Genomic DNA, 18,969 nt, shown 5'->3' with positions numbered 1-18,969 from the left:
GTGGAAAATGATTGGCATGTAAACTGACAAGGGAAAAAGAAAAGAAAATAATACTGAAAATTTAAAAAAGGAGATAAGTTATTAGCAGACAAAGTGAGTATACAGAAAACTTTATTATTTCAGTTTGTATAAACATAAGATATTTTCTCAGAAAAAAATGAAGAATACTTTACAAAACAAAATTTGCAAAAACGTTCACAATCCCAAATTATGAACAGTCCTGTATCTACTATGGAGAAATCAGAAAATATAAAAAAATTTATACAGGAAAGGCTCCAGGACTAGATGGAGTACATAGTTGTTAAAAAAAAATGTGAAGACAGCAGCGAGAATAATATATGCACAAAATTGGAAGAACAACAATATACTATCAGAGGAAAACGTGATAAAGTTTTAGAGTGCGCAGAGATGGATAGACTCACAAAAGATATACAAGATAAGGAAGAAACAGAGTACTATATGGTATGGAATGAATGGTTAGAGGAGAGGTGCAAAGGGTAAGGACAGATTAAATGAGAAAGGTACATGAGTTAGAACGTAATAACAAACTTGTAGAAATAGAAATGACATATAATATGATTGTAACTTAGTATTGATATACCAATATGTATAAATAAATATTAGAACTATATGTATAGATAAAGGTAAATTGAAGTAAGGGGAAAAAATGGACATATAAGAAATGAATATTGACGTATAAATGTGGTAAAAAAGAAAATTGTAAAAAAAAAAATGGTTTTAATTTTGTTTTCATCAATTTTGCCAGTCTAAAGAAACATTTTATAAGAGGTTATTCATGAAGATCAATGTGGATTTTTAACTAAAAGACAGCTAAAAGATAATGTGAGGCCTGTACTGGATGTAATATAATATCTACATGCAAAATGATTAATCTTGTTAGATGCCAAGAAAGCTTTTGACAGTTTGAACTGGTCGTTATTTAAAAGTCCTGAAAGATACGGACTTCCCTTCTTTTCAAGGGAATCAATATATATATATATATATATATATATCAGTGGTGAAATGTAAAATTTGTTACTACCGGTTCTGTGGGCGTGGCTTGGTGGGGGGTTAATGTGACTGGGTGGGTGTGGCCAACTTTTTTTTTTTTACTTTTAAAAGGATTTTTTCTACACCCTTAAGAGGTTGCAGAAAAAAATGCTTTTAAAAGCCTCTGACGATCGGACAACTCAGCTGGGATTGCCAGAGGCTTTTAAAGGCATTTTTCCCCCTACAACCTCTTTGGCCGATATATATATATCCCAAAAGGCTCAAATTATAGTTAATGGTGATTTGACTGAACCATGTTATATGCAGAAAAGACAAGTGGTTCTCTGTCCCCTTTATTGTTTAGTTTGGTTCTTGAAATTTTGAATAGAGACATTAAACAAGATGAGAAGGTAATAAGCCTTTTAAAAAAAAAAATGAGATGTTTGTTGAGAGTTTTTGCTGATGATTTATTTTTGCAGGACACCATAAAAAGGATTGAATCTTTGATTTTAAATAATGGGAAGATATGACTGCTGATTTTCAGATTAATAACACTTTTGAATTGTTTTCAAAAATTCTGCTTCCTAAAAAACTTCCGCTGATTATGATAGATCGCTTCAAATGGAACATAAATATAAGTTCACAATGACTGTAGCATGTTAGAATATTGTAAATATGAAATTAACTTTTAACAATTATAATGTACTTAATAACCTATTTCTAATATGCTGCATAAATTCAGCAGGAAATAGAAATAGGAAATAATTCTATTTTTCTTTCTTTTACTCCCTCTTTCTTTCTTGCACTTGGCACTTTTTCTTTTGAGATTACTTTCTCCCCCTTTTTCTTTTTTCAAACATTTTTTCTCTTTTATAGCACACACACACACACACACACACACACACTCATACACACACTTCTGTCCCGCCGTGATTATATGCCCAAATTGATTGCTTTATGTTATGAATCTGATTATGTTTTGTAGCTGTGAATTTGAATTCACCAATTGACATAAATATTTATTTTCCATGAAATGAAGAAATATTCATAATTCTTTGCTTCTGAAAAATTATGAGTGTATTATGAGAGCCCAGCCAAGTCACATTATTCAGTAATGCAATTACTCCCTGTTAAGCTTGCTTATAATTTTACAAAATTAAAGATAAATCTATTCGTATACAGTACCAGTGAGGATAGTTACTTTTTCCATTGTTTCTCATCCAGTTAGTAAGATGTTATTTTAAATTGTTGTCTTAAATCAGGGGTGTCAAACTCAATTTCATTGAGGGCCGCATAAGGGTTGTGTTTGACCTTAGGGGGCCAGGGTGGGCATGGCTAGCTCAACGTCACTTGTCTCGGGTGCCTGTGGTGGCCTGAAAACTCTGCCAGCGAAAAGGGCTCCCGAGCTCTGTTGTCGGCTGCAAAAACGGAGGCCCTCCTGAGCTCAGTTTTCACTGGCAGAGCCATTGTGGGCCGATCCTTTGCTGTTTCTAGGGCAGCCCCACAGGCCAGATTTAAGCACCCACAGGCTGGATCCAACCCCCGGACCTTGAGTTTGACACCCTTGTCTTAGATAATATAAGAAACCAGTATATTTTTATTGTTATAATAACCAAGGAGTTATATAGGTTTATTCTGAGCAAATATGAACTAGATAATGGCAAATTTAAATTTAATTATCTTGCTTTTGAATTTCTTATTCTGGAATTTTAAGTCCACATTTTATTAGCCTCAGCCTACTTCCACTATGCTATATGTAGAATAATAAGATAAATAAATAACATATAAAAGAGCAAATAATATCAGGATAATATATGTTATGTATCTGTAATCAACAGCAACAGAGGTAGTATTTCCACCTCCATACTCTGTCTGAAAACAAAGGATTCAAAATGAAAGGAGCAAATGGAGAGAATGTTACCAACATAGAAGAAAGGCTTTTTCAAAAACATGACAAAAAATACTTCTCATTTTCGTTTTCAGCGTAGCTTGATTAGGACAAGGGAAAAAAAATCTGCAGCAGTTTACCTCCTTGAAGCAAGCAGCAGAGGCCCTGGCAAAACAGCTGAGAGGAAATCAGCTGAGAGTCGGGAGGCCGATCCAATCAACTTGTGCTAATTAGGCAGTGCTGAAGCTGAAAGGAGCTGTTTTTTCTTGCTGTTTGCTGCAAGGAGGTAACTGCTGGGAAGCAAAGCCCAAAGGGTGGGGGCCAGTGGGTGAGCGGGGCTACATTCGGTGTATAAGACGCACCTAAATTTTCACCCCCTTTTAAGGGGGGGAAAAAGGTGCATTTTATACTCGGAAAAATACGGTATTTAATTTCTTTAAATTAGGCAAAGCAGTGCATGAAAGATAGGCCAAACAGAATGAAAATTTGCTACTAACTAAATGAATTCAGTAAATCCTGTATCATAATTGGACTGGAGAATAAGGATTTTAGAGCTAAATTTGTCCAACTGACGCAGCATATAAAGATTGTTATAAATATGCAGACAAACATCAGCTAGGAAATGTTAAAACCTTCACTTTATATTTGCCAATACTTTGCCATTCTGGCAACAACTGTAAGATTATTTTATTTACAGCTAGTCCCACCTGTACAATCTTTCTATAATTTTAAGAAAATACACTCTGTGATTTACATCCATATTCATTACTACATATTTAAGAAAACAATAATTTTCTTGTATTACTTATACATTAAATTAGTATCTTGTTTTACCTTTTTATTTTTTTTAATATAGGAATACTAAATTCAGTACACCTCAAGAATGCTGACACAATTATTTTATATTATGAAGATTTCACCCAGTAGGGCCCCAGAGACAGCTTAAAATCTGAAGCCAAAAAGGGCTGCCTCCCAAAAGGAACTGATCTCCTTCAGAGGGGTGCAGAAACAGCCAAAATCCTGATAATTACAGCTCTGTTCCAGCACCCCACCAAAGGAGTTTCCTTCCAAGCATAGAGGGAAGCTGAACTCCTTATGTGGGTGCAGAATCGGGGCCAAAACCCTGAAGATTTCACTCACGTTCCTGCACTCCACTAAAGAAGTTCCCTTCTGTGCATGGAAGAGAGCTGATCTCTTTTGGCAGGCAGTTTTTTCAGTCAGTCACCAGTAAGAGGGAGCCAAAATCCAAGCAAATAAAGTGGAGAGTCAATGTGGTAAGATCTAGAGATACAGAAGAGTGCCTCAGGAAGGAGGGAGAGGCCCTGGGAGGCCAGCCACAGGGTGCGCACAAGTGCCTCTCTGCTCAGGGGCTTAAAATCCTGCTTGGATTTCAGCAGGGAGGATTTTCAGCTCTTATGCGGAGCCTCATAGGGTCTGTCCATCCCCCCGAGCTACCTCGTGTTCCATACCTGGAACTCCGTCCACTTAATGATCTATACAATTGCTTAACATCCCTATCCGGGAGTGCCAGAATTGCAGTTGTTGAGCAAAGCAATCACATGATATGTCACTTAATAACCACTTTGTAGTAAACATATACAGTAATTTTGTAACAAAAATAACGCTAGAATTAACAAATTCAATTTGCTATACCCATAGTTACATAATCAGTTACTGTACTTGTTTAGCTACCTTTTTTTTAAGCTATCATATTAAGAAACATTTGATAGGTAATTTTAGCTTTAATTTAATATTTTTTGTAGACATACTTTGCAGACATTTTGTTCATGTTACAGATAGTCTGACTTACAACAGGTCACTTACTAGCGTTTGGAAGTTAGGATAGATCTACCTGCGACCACTTACAACCTGGTTTCAGTATTACAATGGGACCCCCCACTCACCCCAATCACATGCCTGCATGCTGGGCACTCGGCAATCAGTCTTCATTATTTATATTTCCAACCTTTTTGCTTAATAACTGCAGTGTTTGCTTAATTACTGTGATGAACACTTTATAACCATGTCAGTCACTTAATGACCACTGGAAAAAAATGATATAATCAGGTCAGTCATGTTGATGATCCATTTTACAACCAGCAGGCTCTATTACAGTCATAGGTTGGCCACTACCTGCACTGTGGATTATATTGTTCAGATAATTTTATGCCTGCATTGTGGAGTTAAATGCTTGGTAATATTTAGCTTCCTTTCTAGCTGTAACATTATGATAATAGAGTTCTTACCTTTAGGAAAATAGATGCAATGACTTATATGATTAGCAATACAGAAGACTTTGCATTCCTTTTTTTAGTCTGAATAGCAGACAAATCAAGATTATAAACTTCTTTTATATAACCCATCAGTAACAAGTCCTGGACTTCAAAATATAGAATTTCTTTGATTTTGTGTTATCATTATTGTAGTAGTTAATAAGAGAACAGAATAATAATAATAATAATAATAATAATAATAATAATAATAATAATAATAATAATAATAATAATAATAATTTTATTTCTATACCGCCCTTCTCCCGAAGGACTCAGGGCGGTGTACAGCCTATTTAAAAACACAGAAACAAAACAACAGTTAAAATTTAAAATCATTAAATAATTAGGCTCCAATTAAAATCCCAGAAATTTAAAATACCCCAATTTAAAACGTTATGTTAATAGCCCGGCCTGGCGGAACAACAGAGTCTTCAGAGCGCAGCGAAACACTCGGAGGTCGGAGATCTTACGTATTTCCGGGGGCAGTTCATTCCACAGGGCTGGGGCTCCCACAGAGAAGGCCCTCCCCCTGGGTGTCGCCAGCCGACATAACTTGGCCGATGGCACCCTGAGGAGACCCTCTCTGTGGGAGCGGACTGGTCGGTGGGAGGCTATTGGTGGCAGAAGTCGGTCTCGAAGGTACCCGGGTCCTATGCCATGGAGCGCTTTAAAGGTGGTAAGCAACACCTTGAATCGCACCCGGAAGACCACTGGGAGCCAGTGCAGCGCGCGCAGGAGGGGTGTCACGTGGGCGCAACGAGTTGCACCCATAATCACCCGCGCGGCCGCATTCTGGACCAGTTGGAGCCTCCGAGTGCTCTTCAAGGGGAGCCCCATGTAGAGAGCATTACAATAGTCCAACCGGGAGGTGACAAGGGCGTGAGTGACCGTGCGCAAGGCGTCCCGATCCAGAAAGGGCTGCAACTGGCGAATCAGAATAACAGAGTTGGAAGGGACCTTGGAGTTCTTCTGGTCCAACCCCCTGCTCAGGCAGAAAACATCATTTCAGACAAATAGTTGTCCAATCTCGTCTTCTTAAAAAACTTCTTGGAGCATTCACAACTTCTAGAGGCAAGTTGTTCCACTGATTAATTGTTCTAACTGTCAGGAAATGTCTCTTTAGTTCTAGGTTGCTTCTCTCCTTGCTTAGTTTCCATCCACTGCTTCTTATCCTGCCTTCAAGTGCGTTGGAGAATAGCCTGACTCCCTCTTCTTTGTGGCAACCCTTGAGATATTGGAACACTGCTATAATGTTACCCCTAGTCCTTCTTTTCATTAAACTAGACCAATGATGGCGAACCTTTTTGCCGTCACGTGCTGAAAGCTGGGGGAGCGAGGGAGGGTGTCACACGTGCGCTGGCCCACACCTATAATTCAATGCCCTCCCCACGCTCCCCACACTTTTGGCACGTGATGGCCCGGTGGGCCTGGTAGGCCTGTTTTTCGCCCTCCCCAGGCTCCAGAGACTTTCTAGGAGCCTGGGGAGGGTGAAAAATGGGCCTTCCCACTGGAAGTCTGCAAACGGGCCGTTTCCGGTTTCCAGAGGGCCTCGGGGGTGGGGTGTTGGAAGGCTGTTTTCGCCCTCCCCAGGCTCCTAGAAAGGCTCTGGAGCCTAGAGAGAGCGAAGAATGGACCTCCATTGAGGACTACATATTGAATGTGGTTGGTCAGCCAGTTACAAATCCATCTAGTAATGATGCTTTTCTAACCCACATTTTTCTATCTTATCAAGTAGTAGATTGTGGTCTACTTTATCAAATGCTTACTGAAGTCCAAATAATTTATATCCACAGCATTCCTCGGTTGCACTAATTTTGTCAAAGAATGCAAACCATGTTGGCTTTTGGCTATGAATTTATTTGCCTCTAGATGTTCGTGATTTGTTGCTTGGTTATCTTTTCCAGAATCTTCCTAGGTATTGAGGTCAGGCTGATAGGTCTGTAGTTTCCTGGATCTATTTTTTTCTCCTTTTTTGAAGATGGGAACTACATTAGCTCTCTTCCAGTCCTCTGGTAATTTCCTGGTGCTCCAGGATTGCTGAAAGATACAATTCAGTGGTTCTGAGATCACTTCTGCCAGTTCCTTCATAACCTTGGGATGTAATCTAGCTAGTCCTGGTGATTTGAACTAATTTGGGTTTCCATTTTCTTGCCTATTTTAACTTAATAGTTAATAGTGAAAGATGCATAATTCAAAGGAGATACTATGTTTAGAAATATAGACTGATTCACCAATTAATAATAAGTTGCATTTTAAATCAACATACAGATTTGCAAATGGAAAGTAATCAGCTTTTTTGAAACCTTAAATGTATATTATACATTCATCACTTCTTTGAATTAAAATTAATGTTTAAAGTAATTGCAAAAAATTGAGAGTCATGAATCAAGGCAAATACACTGCTCAAAAAAATAAAGGGAACACAAGCAGAAGACATCCGCGATCTGAATGAATGAAATAGCCTTATTAAATACTTGTTCATTACATATAGTAGTTTTGTGTTCCCTTTAGTTGTTTGAGTGTATAAACTACTGTATGTAACGAACAAAGTATTTAATAAGGCTATTTCATTCATTCAGATCTCGGATGTCTTCTGCTTGTGTTCCCTTTATTTTTTTGAGCAGTATATATTGTTCCAGGATAATATTACAAGATCCAATCTGGGTTGGTCACCAGCGGTTTAGTCTTCCAAACTTTCAGACTTGGGTTGATGCACATCAGTGGTGAAATCCAAACTGGTTTGCAGGCCGCCAAACATGCGCATGTGTAGTGCACACCAAACACACACTCTGTGTGTGTGCGCATGCACATGCGCAGTACATGCCAAAAGGAGGCTTGGGAAGGTAAGTAGAAGTGAGGGGGGGGGATCAGCTCTGGCATGCGATTTAGCTTCACTAGAAAGCAGGATTTCCTGTTATCCAGCAAAGCTAAACTGCGCTACACATTTGATTCCCCCCCCCCTGCTGTTCTACTTACCTTCCCAAGCCTCCTTTTGGTGCGTGCTGCGCGCGCTCATTCTGGCCACAAAACATGCGCTGCATGTGCAGTGCACACCAAACGCATGCTCTGTGCACACATGCATGCGCAGTATGCACCAAAAGGAGGCTTGGGAAGGTAAGTAGAACAGCGAGGGGGGGATCAGCTGTGGCACGCTATTTCCTGCTTTCTAGCAAAGCTAAACCCCGCTACACAGCTGATCATTGGAAACTGCTTTTTTAAACTACCGGTTCGATTGAACCGGTAGCTTTTTTTTACTACTGGTTCACCCAAAATGGTAGTTTTTATCGCTACCGGTTCGCCCGAACCAGAGTGAACCGGTAGCATTTCACCCCTGATGCACATCCTCAGGAAACTTCTCTCTCACTAAACCGCTAGTTCTGGTGACCGACCCAGATTGGATTCTTTGAGAATGCCATCTGTTTCACTGCACACTGCATAAAAGACTAGAAGACTACAATGCTCTCTAAATTAAAATTTTGTTTTAATATATATTTGTGAATTAAGAACAGGAATGTTTTGTGCTCCCAAGTTTTGTATTGCCTTTGTGTGTGCTCAATAGATCAGTAAACTTGAGGTATATCACTGTGTATATTCTGTTGTAAACTGCTGCAGGGCAACACTCAGCTTGAAATGTTAGATCACCGATTTTACAACTCAGAGACATTTCCTTGTATCAGAATTATTCATTTCTTTCAGAATTTCTGGCTCTTCAAGAAAAAGTCAAGGCTAGCAGAGTAGCATTTACTTACCTATTTTTAGCTTTAGCTAGTCTCAAGAAAAGAAATATTAGGGACGAATGATAGCGGTATTCCAGTATTTGAGGGGCTGCCACAAAGAAGAGGGGGTCAAATTATTCTACAAAGCATCAGAGGGCAGGACAAAAACAATGGCTGGAAACTATCCAAAGAGAGAAGCAACCTGGGAGAAACTTCCTAACAGTGAGGACAATTAACCAGTGGAACAGCTTGCCTTCAGAAATCATGGGCACTCCATCACTGGAGGTTTTTAAGAAAAGTCTAGACACACTTATCTGAAATAGTATAAGTCAGTGATGGCTAACCTTTTTGCTGTCATGTGCCAAAAGCGGGGGGAGTGTGGGAGGAATGTGCACGCGTGCCCACACCCATAATTCAATGCCCCCCACGCACTGCCCCCATGCATGCGCGCATGACCCCCCATGCACTTCCCCCGCTTTTGACACACGATGGCACAGTGGGCCCAATAGGCCCATTTTTGGCTCTCCCCAGGCTCCAGAGACTTTCTAGGCACCTGGAGAGGGTGAAAACACCCTTCCCCACCCTCCTGGAGGCTGGAAACGGTCCATTTCCTGACTTCCGGTGGGACCAGAAGGCCTGTTTTTCACTCTCCGCAGGCTCCAGAGGCTTTCTAGGAGCTGGGGAGGGTAAAAATGGCCTCCCCCCCCCCGGGAGGCCCTTTGGAGGCCAGAAACAGCCCGTTTCCCGTCTTCCAGTGGGCCCGGAAGGCCTGAAAACCAGCTGCCTGGCACATGCATACATGCTGGAGCTGAGCTAGGGCAACGCTCGCATGCCCACAGATATGGCTCCACGTGCCACAGGTTCGCCATCTTGGGTATAGGTTCTTCTGCTTGAGCAGGGGACTAGAACACCTCCAAAGTCCCTTCTATTCAACTACTGCAACAAAACCATTTTTGTGGTATCTGAAGGATTCTGAAGAGCTAACAAATCCTTTATTACTTCAATTGAAACATTCTATAGTTTATTTGTAAAGTGTACTTCTCTGTTAATATAAGGATTTTAAAAGTTTAAAATATATGAATACAGTGCAGTTACGTTTACTAACATTAAATATAAATATGCAGCATAATATTTAACTGAGATGGACATGTGACTGATAACTGCATTAATACATCAGCTTTGACTTCCTATAATTTAATTACAAACAGAAAAGTCTTTCCTATTGTGATAAAATAATGTTATTTTTGTGTGACAATCTATAATGTGTACTTTGTTTCTGATAAAATAATATAAGTTATTTTTTGTTTCTTGGTAGATGATGATGTACCTGCAGATATGGTTGCAGAAGAATCGGGTCCTGGTGCACAAAATAGTCCATACCAACTTCGCAGAAAAACTCTTTTACCTAAAAGAACAGCTTGTCCTGCAAAGAGCAATATGGAGGTATTTTTTTTAAAAGAAACTTTTTAGAGTAGATAAATAACAACTGTGGGCATAATCTAGTCCAGAGTGTGTTGTGAAGAGAGCATATGTAAGAATACCAATACCAATACAAATTTGAAGAAGATTGGTTGGGATGCTTGACTGAATCTAGTAGGTTGAAGAGCTGCTTAAAATGTTTTTACTTTTTTCTTGTCAGGGTGCTTCTACTTCAGCTACAGAAAACTTTGGCCATCGAGCAAAACGTGCTAGAGTATCTGGAAAATTACAGGATTTATCAGGTAATCCCTGTTGTATGGGCATTCCATCCCAAAATTTTATTATTTATTTATTATTAATCAAATTTCTATACCGCCCTACTCCTGAAGGACTCAGGGCGGTGAACAGCCAAGATAAAATACAGATAATACAAATATTAAAAAATCCCTTAAAATTATTAAATATATTGGCCGAAACACAGATTAAAACACCCAATTTGTAAAATCACGAATTAAAAAATTAAAAAATTTAAAAGATGGGAGTTAGGCCAGGCCAGCTTGCTGAAATAGAAAAGTTTTGAGAGCACGGCGAAACGTGCGCAGGTCCGGGATCTTCCGTATCTCTGGGGGGAGCTCGTTCCAGATGGTAGGTGCCCCCACAGAGAAGGCTCTCCCCCTGGGGGCCGCCAGTCAACACTGTTTGGCCGACGGCACCCTGAGGAGCCCCTCTCTATGGGAGCGTACTGGTCGGTGAGAGGCTATTGGTAGCAGAAGGCGGTCTCGTAGATACCCCGGTCCGATGCCATGGAGCGCTCTAAAGGTGGTAACCAAAACCTTGAAGCGCACCCGGAAGACCACCGGGAGCCAGTGCAGCTCGCGCAGGAGGGGGGTCACATGGGAGCGCCACGTCGCTCCCATAACCACCCGCGCGGCCGCATTCTGGACCAGCTGGAGCCTCCGAGTGCTCCTCAAGGGGAGCCCCATGTAGAGAGTATTGCAGTAGTCCAAGCGGGAAGTAACGAGAGCATGAGTGACCGTATTTAACGAGTCCCGATCCAGAAAGGGACGCAACTGGCGAATCAGGCGGACCTGATAGTCTTCCATGTTTCCTTTGAATTTTTTAAATGGAAAGCAATTAGGATGTTGACTTTAGACCTCTTTGTTTTAAGTAATCTAATTTTAATTTCAAACAAGATAGCAGTAAGGGCTATGTGTAGCAAGTAGTTCTGTTTGCCATGTAGATGAGAAATAATTTTAACTGATAGATGCAATTAATAGCACTTCTGAATAATGCAATCCTATGAGTCGTTTTAGGAGGAAGAAGAAAAATCTCAGCCTCTACAGATATAGTAAAGATTATAGCCAGTGGTGGAATTCAAATTTTTTTACTACCGGTTCTGTGGACGTGTCTTGGTAGGCATGGTGTGGCTTGATGGGTGTGGCTTGGCTTGGCTGGGGAAGGATACTGCAAAATCTCCATTTCCACCCCATTCCAGGGGGAATAATATTGCAAAATCTCCATTCCCACCCCACTTGGGCCAGCCAGAGATGTTATTTGCTGGTTCTCTGAACTACTCAAAATTTCTGCTACCAGTTCTCCAGAACGTCTCAGAACCTGCTGAATTTCACCCCTGATTATAGCACTGTAACCTTGAAATGTTCCAACCTCAAAACACCTGTTTTTGAGTGTTCTGAGCATGAATTGTGTTTTCTAAAGTTATGTTCCAAGCATGAAACAATTTAGTTGTTTCAAGAGGTGTCATTTTGAGGTTGTTGCAAGCACTCCAGTTGAGCTGATATTCCTTGGCTTCTGATTGGCCCTGCTTGTTACCTCAAATTTATTGTAGCTTGGCCAGATTGCAACAAAAACTAGCAACATGTTGTTGCTATTAACCTTAGACAGGATGACATTATATGGAGAGGAAACAGTTAAACATAGCGGACAGAAGATTTTAACAGTTGCATGTTGCTAGCTAGTTTGTATGTTACTGCTGTGGTTCTTCTGAGGAAGTTAGAGTTCATGTAGATTACTATTTTCATGAATGTTGCATGGTGCTTTATTTTGCAGGTTGATAATGCAAAGATGTAAGTGTACACTAATTTACTTTGCACAGAAGTATTTCCAGTGCAGTTGAATAAATGTCTAGCACAATGTTAGTTTGATTGATGTGTATCTATACATTGTCTTTGTAGTAATGCTAATGTTGTTTATGCAGTTTATTTTATTCATTAAATTTACATGCTGCTCATCTCACTATCAAAGTGCCTCTGTGCAGCTTTAGTAGCAGCAAGAGTTCCACCTATCATCCCCCCTTTTCAGTCAGTTGCCAGCTATATGTGTAAGTAACTACAATTTTCTGGAAGAGAAACTGGAAAAAATAAAACCCATAAACCCTGCCTACAGTAAATTGGACACAGAGATTTTTTTTTATTCTCAAAACTTTAAGCAAACCATTTAATATAAAAGTATTAATATCAATTCTTAATATAAATATTAAGAATTTAGTTGCTCTCTTTGTCTGTGATCTCTTGACTGTTACAAAGATATTTATTTGAAGAGTAATATATGTTCTTTGTTATTTAATGTGCCTTTTCTTCTTCCCATTGCAGTTGTACCAGTGTGCCCTTATTTATTATTTTTATTATATTTAAGCAGCTCAAGCAAATGGAATAAAATATATAAAGCCATTACATTAGATGAATGTTTTTGAGGAGGGCATTCCATTTGGAATGAAGAATTCCTTTAGGAACTTCTGGGCATTGTAATGGAGAACTTTTTATTCCCTTCTCTTCCTGTATTTTCCTATCATCCAGACAGCTGAACTCACACCAGTCTGTGAGTGCTATGTCTTTGAAGCTCTCAGTTTATACAATACAACACAAATCAAAGCTGTTTTGTGTATTCCTTTGTTCTTCATCAGCAAAGGTGGCTATCTACCCTTGTTGGCTTAACTTTTGTAGGATAAGGGTTTGCTTACATATTGCCTGTCCCCTTTGTGTAGAAGTCTGTTGTTGAAATTGTTCATTAAATTAGGAATTAAACTAGAAGCTAGTTTCTCCTATCGCAGAAAAACTGTTGAAGATCTCCACCAGCCATGGATATCTTGAGTGTTATGAATATACAGGAATGTGGAGACTGGATTTTGGAATATGAGCTTGCCTTCCTTGATGGCTCCTTACTTGAAATTATGAGATATCCAAATCTTTTGAGTGATTTCTGTTTACTGTGTGCAAGTATCAGGAAGATTAATCAGGAAGATTAAAAGAAACAACAGAAATTCAGTGCTGTTCACTACCTGTCCATATTGATTGCTAAGCATGGTTGTTTGTTATAATTTACTCAAAATTTATCATCATTTTTATAGTTTATAAAGATGGACACATACCTATGCTTTATGCTTTGATAAATAACCTACAGGCTGCTTTTTATAACATCTTTTCAGTCAGATCATGAGGATAAGAAAGATACAAGATGTTCATGATCTTTCTTGATGAAAATAATCCAGACAATTCAACCCTGTTATTCACATTTTATATTTTAATAGCAGCACCTGCAGAACAGTATCTTCAAGAAAAATTACCTGATGAAGTGGTTCTGAAAATCTTTTCGTACTTGCTGGAGCAAGATCTTTGTAGAGCAGCGTGTGTATGTAAACGCTTCAGTGAGCTAGCTAATGATCCAATTTTGTGGTAAGTGAACAGATAATTCTTAATTATTCTGAAATATGATACATGTTACCAAGCATCATAAGACAAATGAATTCCTATTTAGTTGTTCTTATTACCTTGAATGAAAATAGATATTTGAATTGTAAGAAATTTTGTTTGGCACATACTTCAAACTGTAGACCTATTCTTCTTTAATGCATCCTGTCAGTCTAATTTGGCTGATCATGGAGATTTTGCTATTTTTAAAATAGAAACCTATTTCTACACACAGAATTGTGGAAATGCTGTTAAAAAAAATCCAGAAAAAAATTCTGAATTCTCCATAGTCAATAGGCTTTTTGCTTTTTCTAATTTTGTCTTCACCATTGTAAAATTATGCTACTAATGTTCTGATTATCCATATCAATATATATTGAATGCTGACTGTTAAGTAAACTCCTTAAGTCAAATTTTACTACTAATGACTTTAGGGACACATCCGTGTAGCTTTACAGTCCTACTTAGTTTCCAAGCTTGGAAGATTGGCCAGATGCTGCCACCTGCTGAGATGTAAAGACTATTTTTTTTAAATGATGTTTTTAAACAAATACAAACAACGATTTGTAAAATAGAAAAAAATCAGCAACAGGAAAAAAATAAATAAAACAAGAAGCCATTAAAACAAAATTATAATAAGAATATTTAGTGGACTCTAAATATTTAAAAGGGCAGTTCATTTGTCATAAAAAACTTGATTTTAGCTAGCATCTAAAAAAATAAATAAAAGCTCTAGCTCTAAACGTTAATGAATTTGAACACAGAATAAATCATGAATCAATGCTAAAATGTGTTAGTTCTTTCATCTCTTCAGACACTGATCTAAGGAAGGACTATTTTGTAACAGATAATATATACCTTTATTTTCAGAATGCATTGTTTCATATACTAATCATCATGTAAAATTCTATGAATGTTACTCAGAATATGATTGATCAGTTGCCTGATTTAATTTTCAATTTAGAATTCCAGGAAAAACCAACACATTTTGCTTTTATATAAGAATCTTTAGTAGAAAGAGATGATTAATTTGTGAAGGAAAAAGAGAAAAAAACAAGTTGATGAACAATTATTTCTGTTCAACCAGATGCTTCTATAGTCCCATAAACTTAATTCCTTGTTCATGTTTGTCCTTGTAATTAAAGAAATTCATATTAAAAAACTACTCTTAATGACTATAATTTCATATAATTTTAATCTGTATAGTTTATATCTGTGTTCTCTTAAAATGTATTCACAATTTTCTATTCATAATGTCTTTACTCAGGAAGCGATTATATATGGAAGTATTTGAATATACACGTCCAATGATGCATCCTGAACCTGGTAAATTTTATCAAATAAATCCAGAAGAATATGAACATCCAAATCCATGGAAAGAAAGCTTTCAACAACTGGTATATATATGTTTTTAAACCCTTCTTATTTATGTTGCATTTTTACAATGGTTGAAATGCTGAAGAACAGTCAAGGGTAGCATTACTTAACATTTATTCATCTGCTTTCTTTCCCACTTCAATCAATTTATACTTTTGAGATCTTGATTCGCTCTTACGGGCATGATAGCTTTATTTCTTAAGTCCCTGGTTCAGTTCATTACATTACAATAAAATTACATTAAAATTCCTAATGAAATATAATTCTTAAGATGTTATTGGTGCATTCAATATACAGTTTGTTGGGCTAATGCAATGAAAGAGTGCCTTTTATTTTGAGAAGAATGTTCTATTAGGAACATATTAATAGAAAAACTTAAAAGCTGTAGAAGGAACTGATTAAAGTGTATGGGAGAATAAAGAGAGATTAGTTTTTTAAAAAGAAAATAAATGTATGTCTGTATTGTAGTATACAGGTAGTCTTCATTTAGCAACCACATTTGGTTCCAGACACTGTTGTTCAGCAAAGCGATAACTAAGTAAATCCACGACTTAGGACCTTATTGCAGCTTTCCTTTGCTTTACAGACCTACATAGGTCGTAAATGCAAGGATTGATCATAAAATTGCTTTTTCATCACCATTCATAAGTATGAATGGTCGCTAAATGAGGCAGTCTATAAAGAAGGACTACCTGTAATACTAATGAAATATAAATAACATTGAGTGAGAATTCAAGAATTTAAGTCAAAAGTGATTCCAAAAATGGGAAGCTTTGGTACTCAACACGCATACTTTCTGTTCTCACATAATTTGTGAAATCAAGAAAAGTGATACAGGTAAAGCAAATGAATAGTAATTAATATGACATTCAACAGGCTGAGAATTTTTAGAAAATCTTTTTATTCATAGTCTATTTTATTCAGTCTTCTTCCTCACTTTTGCTGTCTGAAGCAAGCAGTAACACAGCTTAGGCAATGTATAACAACAAAATGCATAATATTTTTTTGCATTCTTCATACATTATTGAGCAGTTTTATGCAGAGGTGAAATGTTGTTACTACCTGTTCTGTGGGCGTGGCTTGGTGGTGGGCAATGTGACGGTGGGCGTGGCCAACTTTTAAAAAAAAAAACTTTTCAAAGCATTTTTTCTAATGCTTTGAAAAGCCTCTCTGCCGATCAGGAACTCAGCTGGGATTGTCAGAGAGGCTTTTTAAAAAATGCCTCTCTGCCAATCAGGGAACTCAGCTGGGATCATCAGAGACTTTTCAAAGCATTTTTTTTACCACCTCTTTGGCCAAGAGGTTGCAGAAAAAAATGCTTTGAAAAGCCTCTGATGATCCCAGCTGAGCCGTGCGATCATCAGAGGCTTTTTTTTTTTTTTACTTTTAAAAGCATTTTTTCATCAGAAGAGATTGTAGAAAAAAATGCTTTTAAAAGTAAAAAAAAAAAAGCCTCTGATGATCGTGTGGCTCAACTGGGCGGTGGGGGGGGGCAGGGATTTTTGCTACCGGTTCTCCGAACCACCCGCCGCCATCGCTACCAGATCGGGCGATCTGGTCGAACCGGGAGCCTTTCGCCCCTGGTTTTATGGCAAATTCCAGTAAGTTCATTGATTTTTAAGAATGAAGTTCACATATTTCAGACCAAGGGCACATGCCTAGTGTTGCCTGTTAAAGTTGGAAGCACCTTAATAAAATTCTAATTAGGTCTATTTCCTAACTTCCACCAAATTCTTTTCACATCTGTTCTTGATAGCCTAAAATTTAGAACTATTTATTGAGCACAATTAATGATGTATTGAAGTGATGTGAATTACTTCCAGGAGTTTTGCAATGCAGTAGCTCAAAAAGTACAGTTTACCATAACTTAACATTTTTTTCCCTCAAATTTTAGTATAAAGGAGCCCATGTAAAGCCAGGATTTGCTGAACATTTCTATAGCAACCCAGCAAGATACAAAGGAAGAGAAAACATGCTGGTACATTTTAAAATCACCCTAATTGATTGCTAGTATACTTTTTCAATAGCTATTTATCTCTAAACAATTTCTTTGTCTTCTTTTAGTATTATGACACCATTGAAGATGCATTAGGTGGTGTACAAGAAGCTCACTTTGATGGACTTATCTTTGTTCACTCGGGCATTTACACAGATGAATGGATATACATTGAATCACCTATAACGATGATTGGTGCAGGTATTCAGTTTGAAAAACATCTTAATATAACTTGCTTTAATTGGCTATTCTATTTAACTTTCATAAATAGAGCCCTTGCTTTATGGTCATGTGAAAAATACCAAGACAATAAACTACAAAACTAATAAGTTATTTTTTACTACACCAAGTTCCTACAGCATTCTTTATATCATTTCATTTCATATTGTTTTGTTTTTGTTTCTGAGGAAACATTAAAAACTTGAACAAGCTCCCCCTTTCTTCTCTTTCCTAATAAAGTCCAGCCTCATCAGATTTCTTTCTTAGAAAGAGACCAGCATTTAAATTGTTTACCTCCTTCTTTTTAATCCAGTATTTCAAATAAACCGATTTATTTTGCAATAGATAATTTCTCTTTTTGATGATTGTTTTATTGTTCTTTCTCTTTACTCCTCAGCTAAAGTGGAAATTACCGTATTTTTTGGAGTATAAGATGCACCGGAGTATAAGACGCACCTACCTTTTTTCGTTGTTGTTTTTTAAAAGTTTTTTTTTAATTTTTTAGACAAACACATATATAAACATACAATGTATTTTTTTTGAACAGAGTATTTGGCTGGTTCACAAATTTAAACAGTGTTTAGTCATTTCAATTAAATTTACAATTTCTATATTTTCTTTTTGCCATATTTATTCCGCATCTATTTTTTAAAAAACAAACAAACAATATTACCCTTCATTCTCATCTCTAATCTTAATCAAATTCAATTTTTCCCTTCTATTCTATATTATATCCCTTCCCATTGTCATCTATTTTTATATCCATCCTCACATTGGTTAATTATTTAATATTACAATTGTTTAATACAAATTCAACATTTTTATATAAATCAATTAGTTATAACTATCTTTTTTGTATATTAATCAATATGAACATGAATATTCCAATTATTTCCATGCAATCCAATTTCTTACAAATCAATTAATTATATTTACCAATAATAATAAACCAAATAATTTCCCCCATATATTCCTCCAAACCACAACTTAACCATTTCTGCTTTCAACACAATATACAATTAATAGTATCTCAATTGTTACAATTCCCTAGTTAAATAGAGGTTTTTTTCTTTTGTGTTTTAAAATCTTGAACTCTCCTCTTTTGTCATAAATTTCCCATTGTTTGCACCTACCTTTTTTGGTGAGGAAAAAGAAAAAGAAATCTCTCTCTGCCTCATTTTGTCACGTTGCAGGAAAGAGCCTGCTTTACTTTCATTTTCATTTTTTCAGCATAGCTAGGGGAAAAAAATCTGCTCCAGCATTCTTCGCAGCAAGCAGGAGAGCCTTGCACAAAACAGCTGAGAGCAAATCAGCTGAGAGTCGGGAGGCCGATCTAATCAACTTTTGCTGATTAACCTATGCTGAATCTGGAAGGGGCTGTTTTTTC

General features: G+C 37.4%; 1 protein-coding gene across 12 annotated transcripts in view; it reads left to right on the top strand.

The window, feature by feature from the left end:
• The window catches only part of FBXO11 (F-box protein 11), a 75,881-nt gene that overhangs the window by 39,424 nt on the left and 17,488 nt on the right, over positions 1–18,969 (top strand). For 6 of the 12 annotated variants that reach the window (XM_034427436.3, XM_034427438.3, XM_087883286.1 and 3 more), the window contains exons 2-7: positions 10,183–10,310; positions 10,507–10,588; positions 13,831–13,975; positions 15,258–15,387; positions 17,262–17,345; positions 17,432–17,564. In XM_034427436.3, the coding sequence (XP_034283327.1) occupies positions 10,183–10,310; positions 10,507–10,588; positions 13,831–13,975; positions 15,258–15,387; positions 17,262–17,345; positions 17,432–17,564 (702 nt within the window). The remainder of the gene's footprint in view (positions 1–10,182; positions 10,311–10,506; positions 10,589–13,830; positions 13,976–15,257; positions 15,388–17,261; positions 17,346–17,431; positions 17,565–18,969) is intronic. The other 6 variants (XM_034427437.3, XM_034427439.3, XM_087883287.1 and 3 more) reach the window with 1 other exon arrangement.

The sequence above is a fragment of the Pantherophis guttatus genome, chromosome 1 (assembly GCF_059756535.1).
Source record: "Pantherophis guttatus breed Tessera chromosome 1, ASM5975653v1, whole genome shotgun sequence".
Classification (NCBI taxonomy): Eukaryota; Metazoa; Chordata; class Lepidosauria; order Squamata; family Colubridae; genus Pantherophis; species Pantherophis guttatus.
Note: the sequence above shows the minus strand (reverse complement) of the source record. Positions and strands in the feature narration are given on the sequence as shown.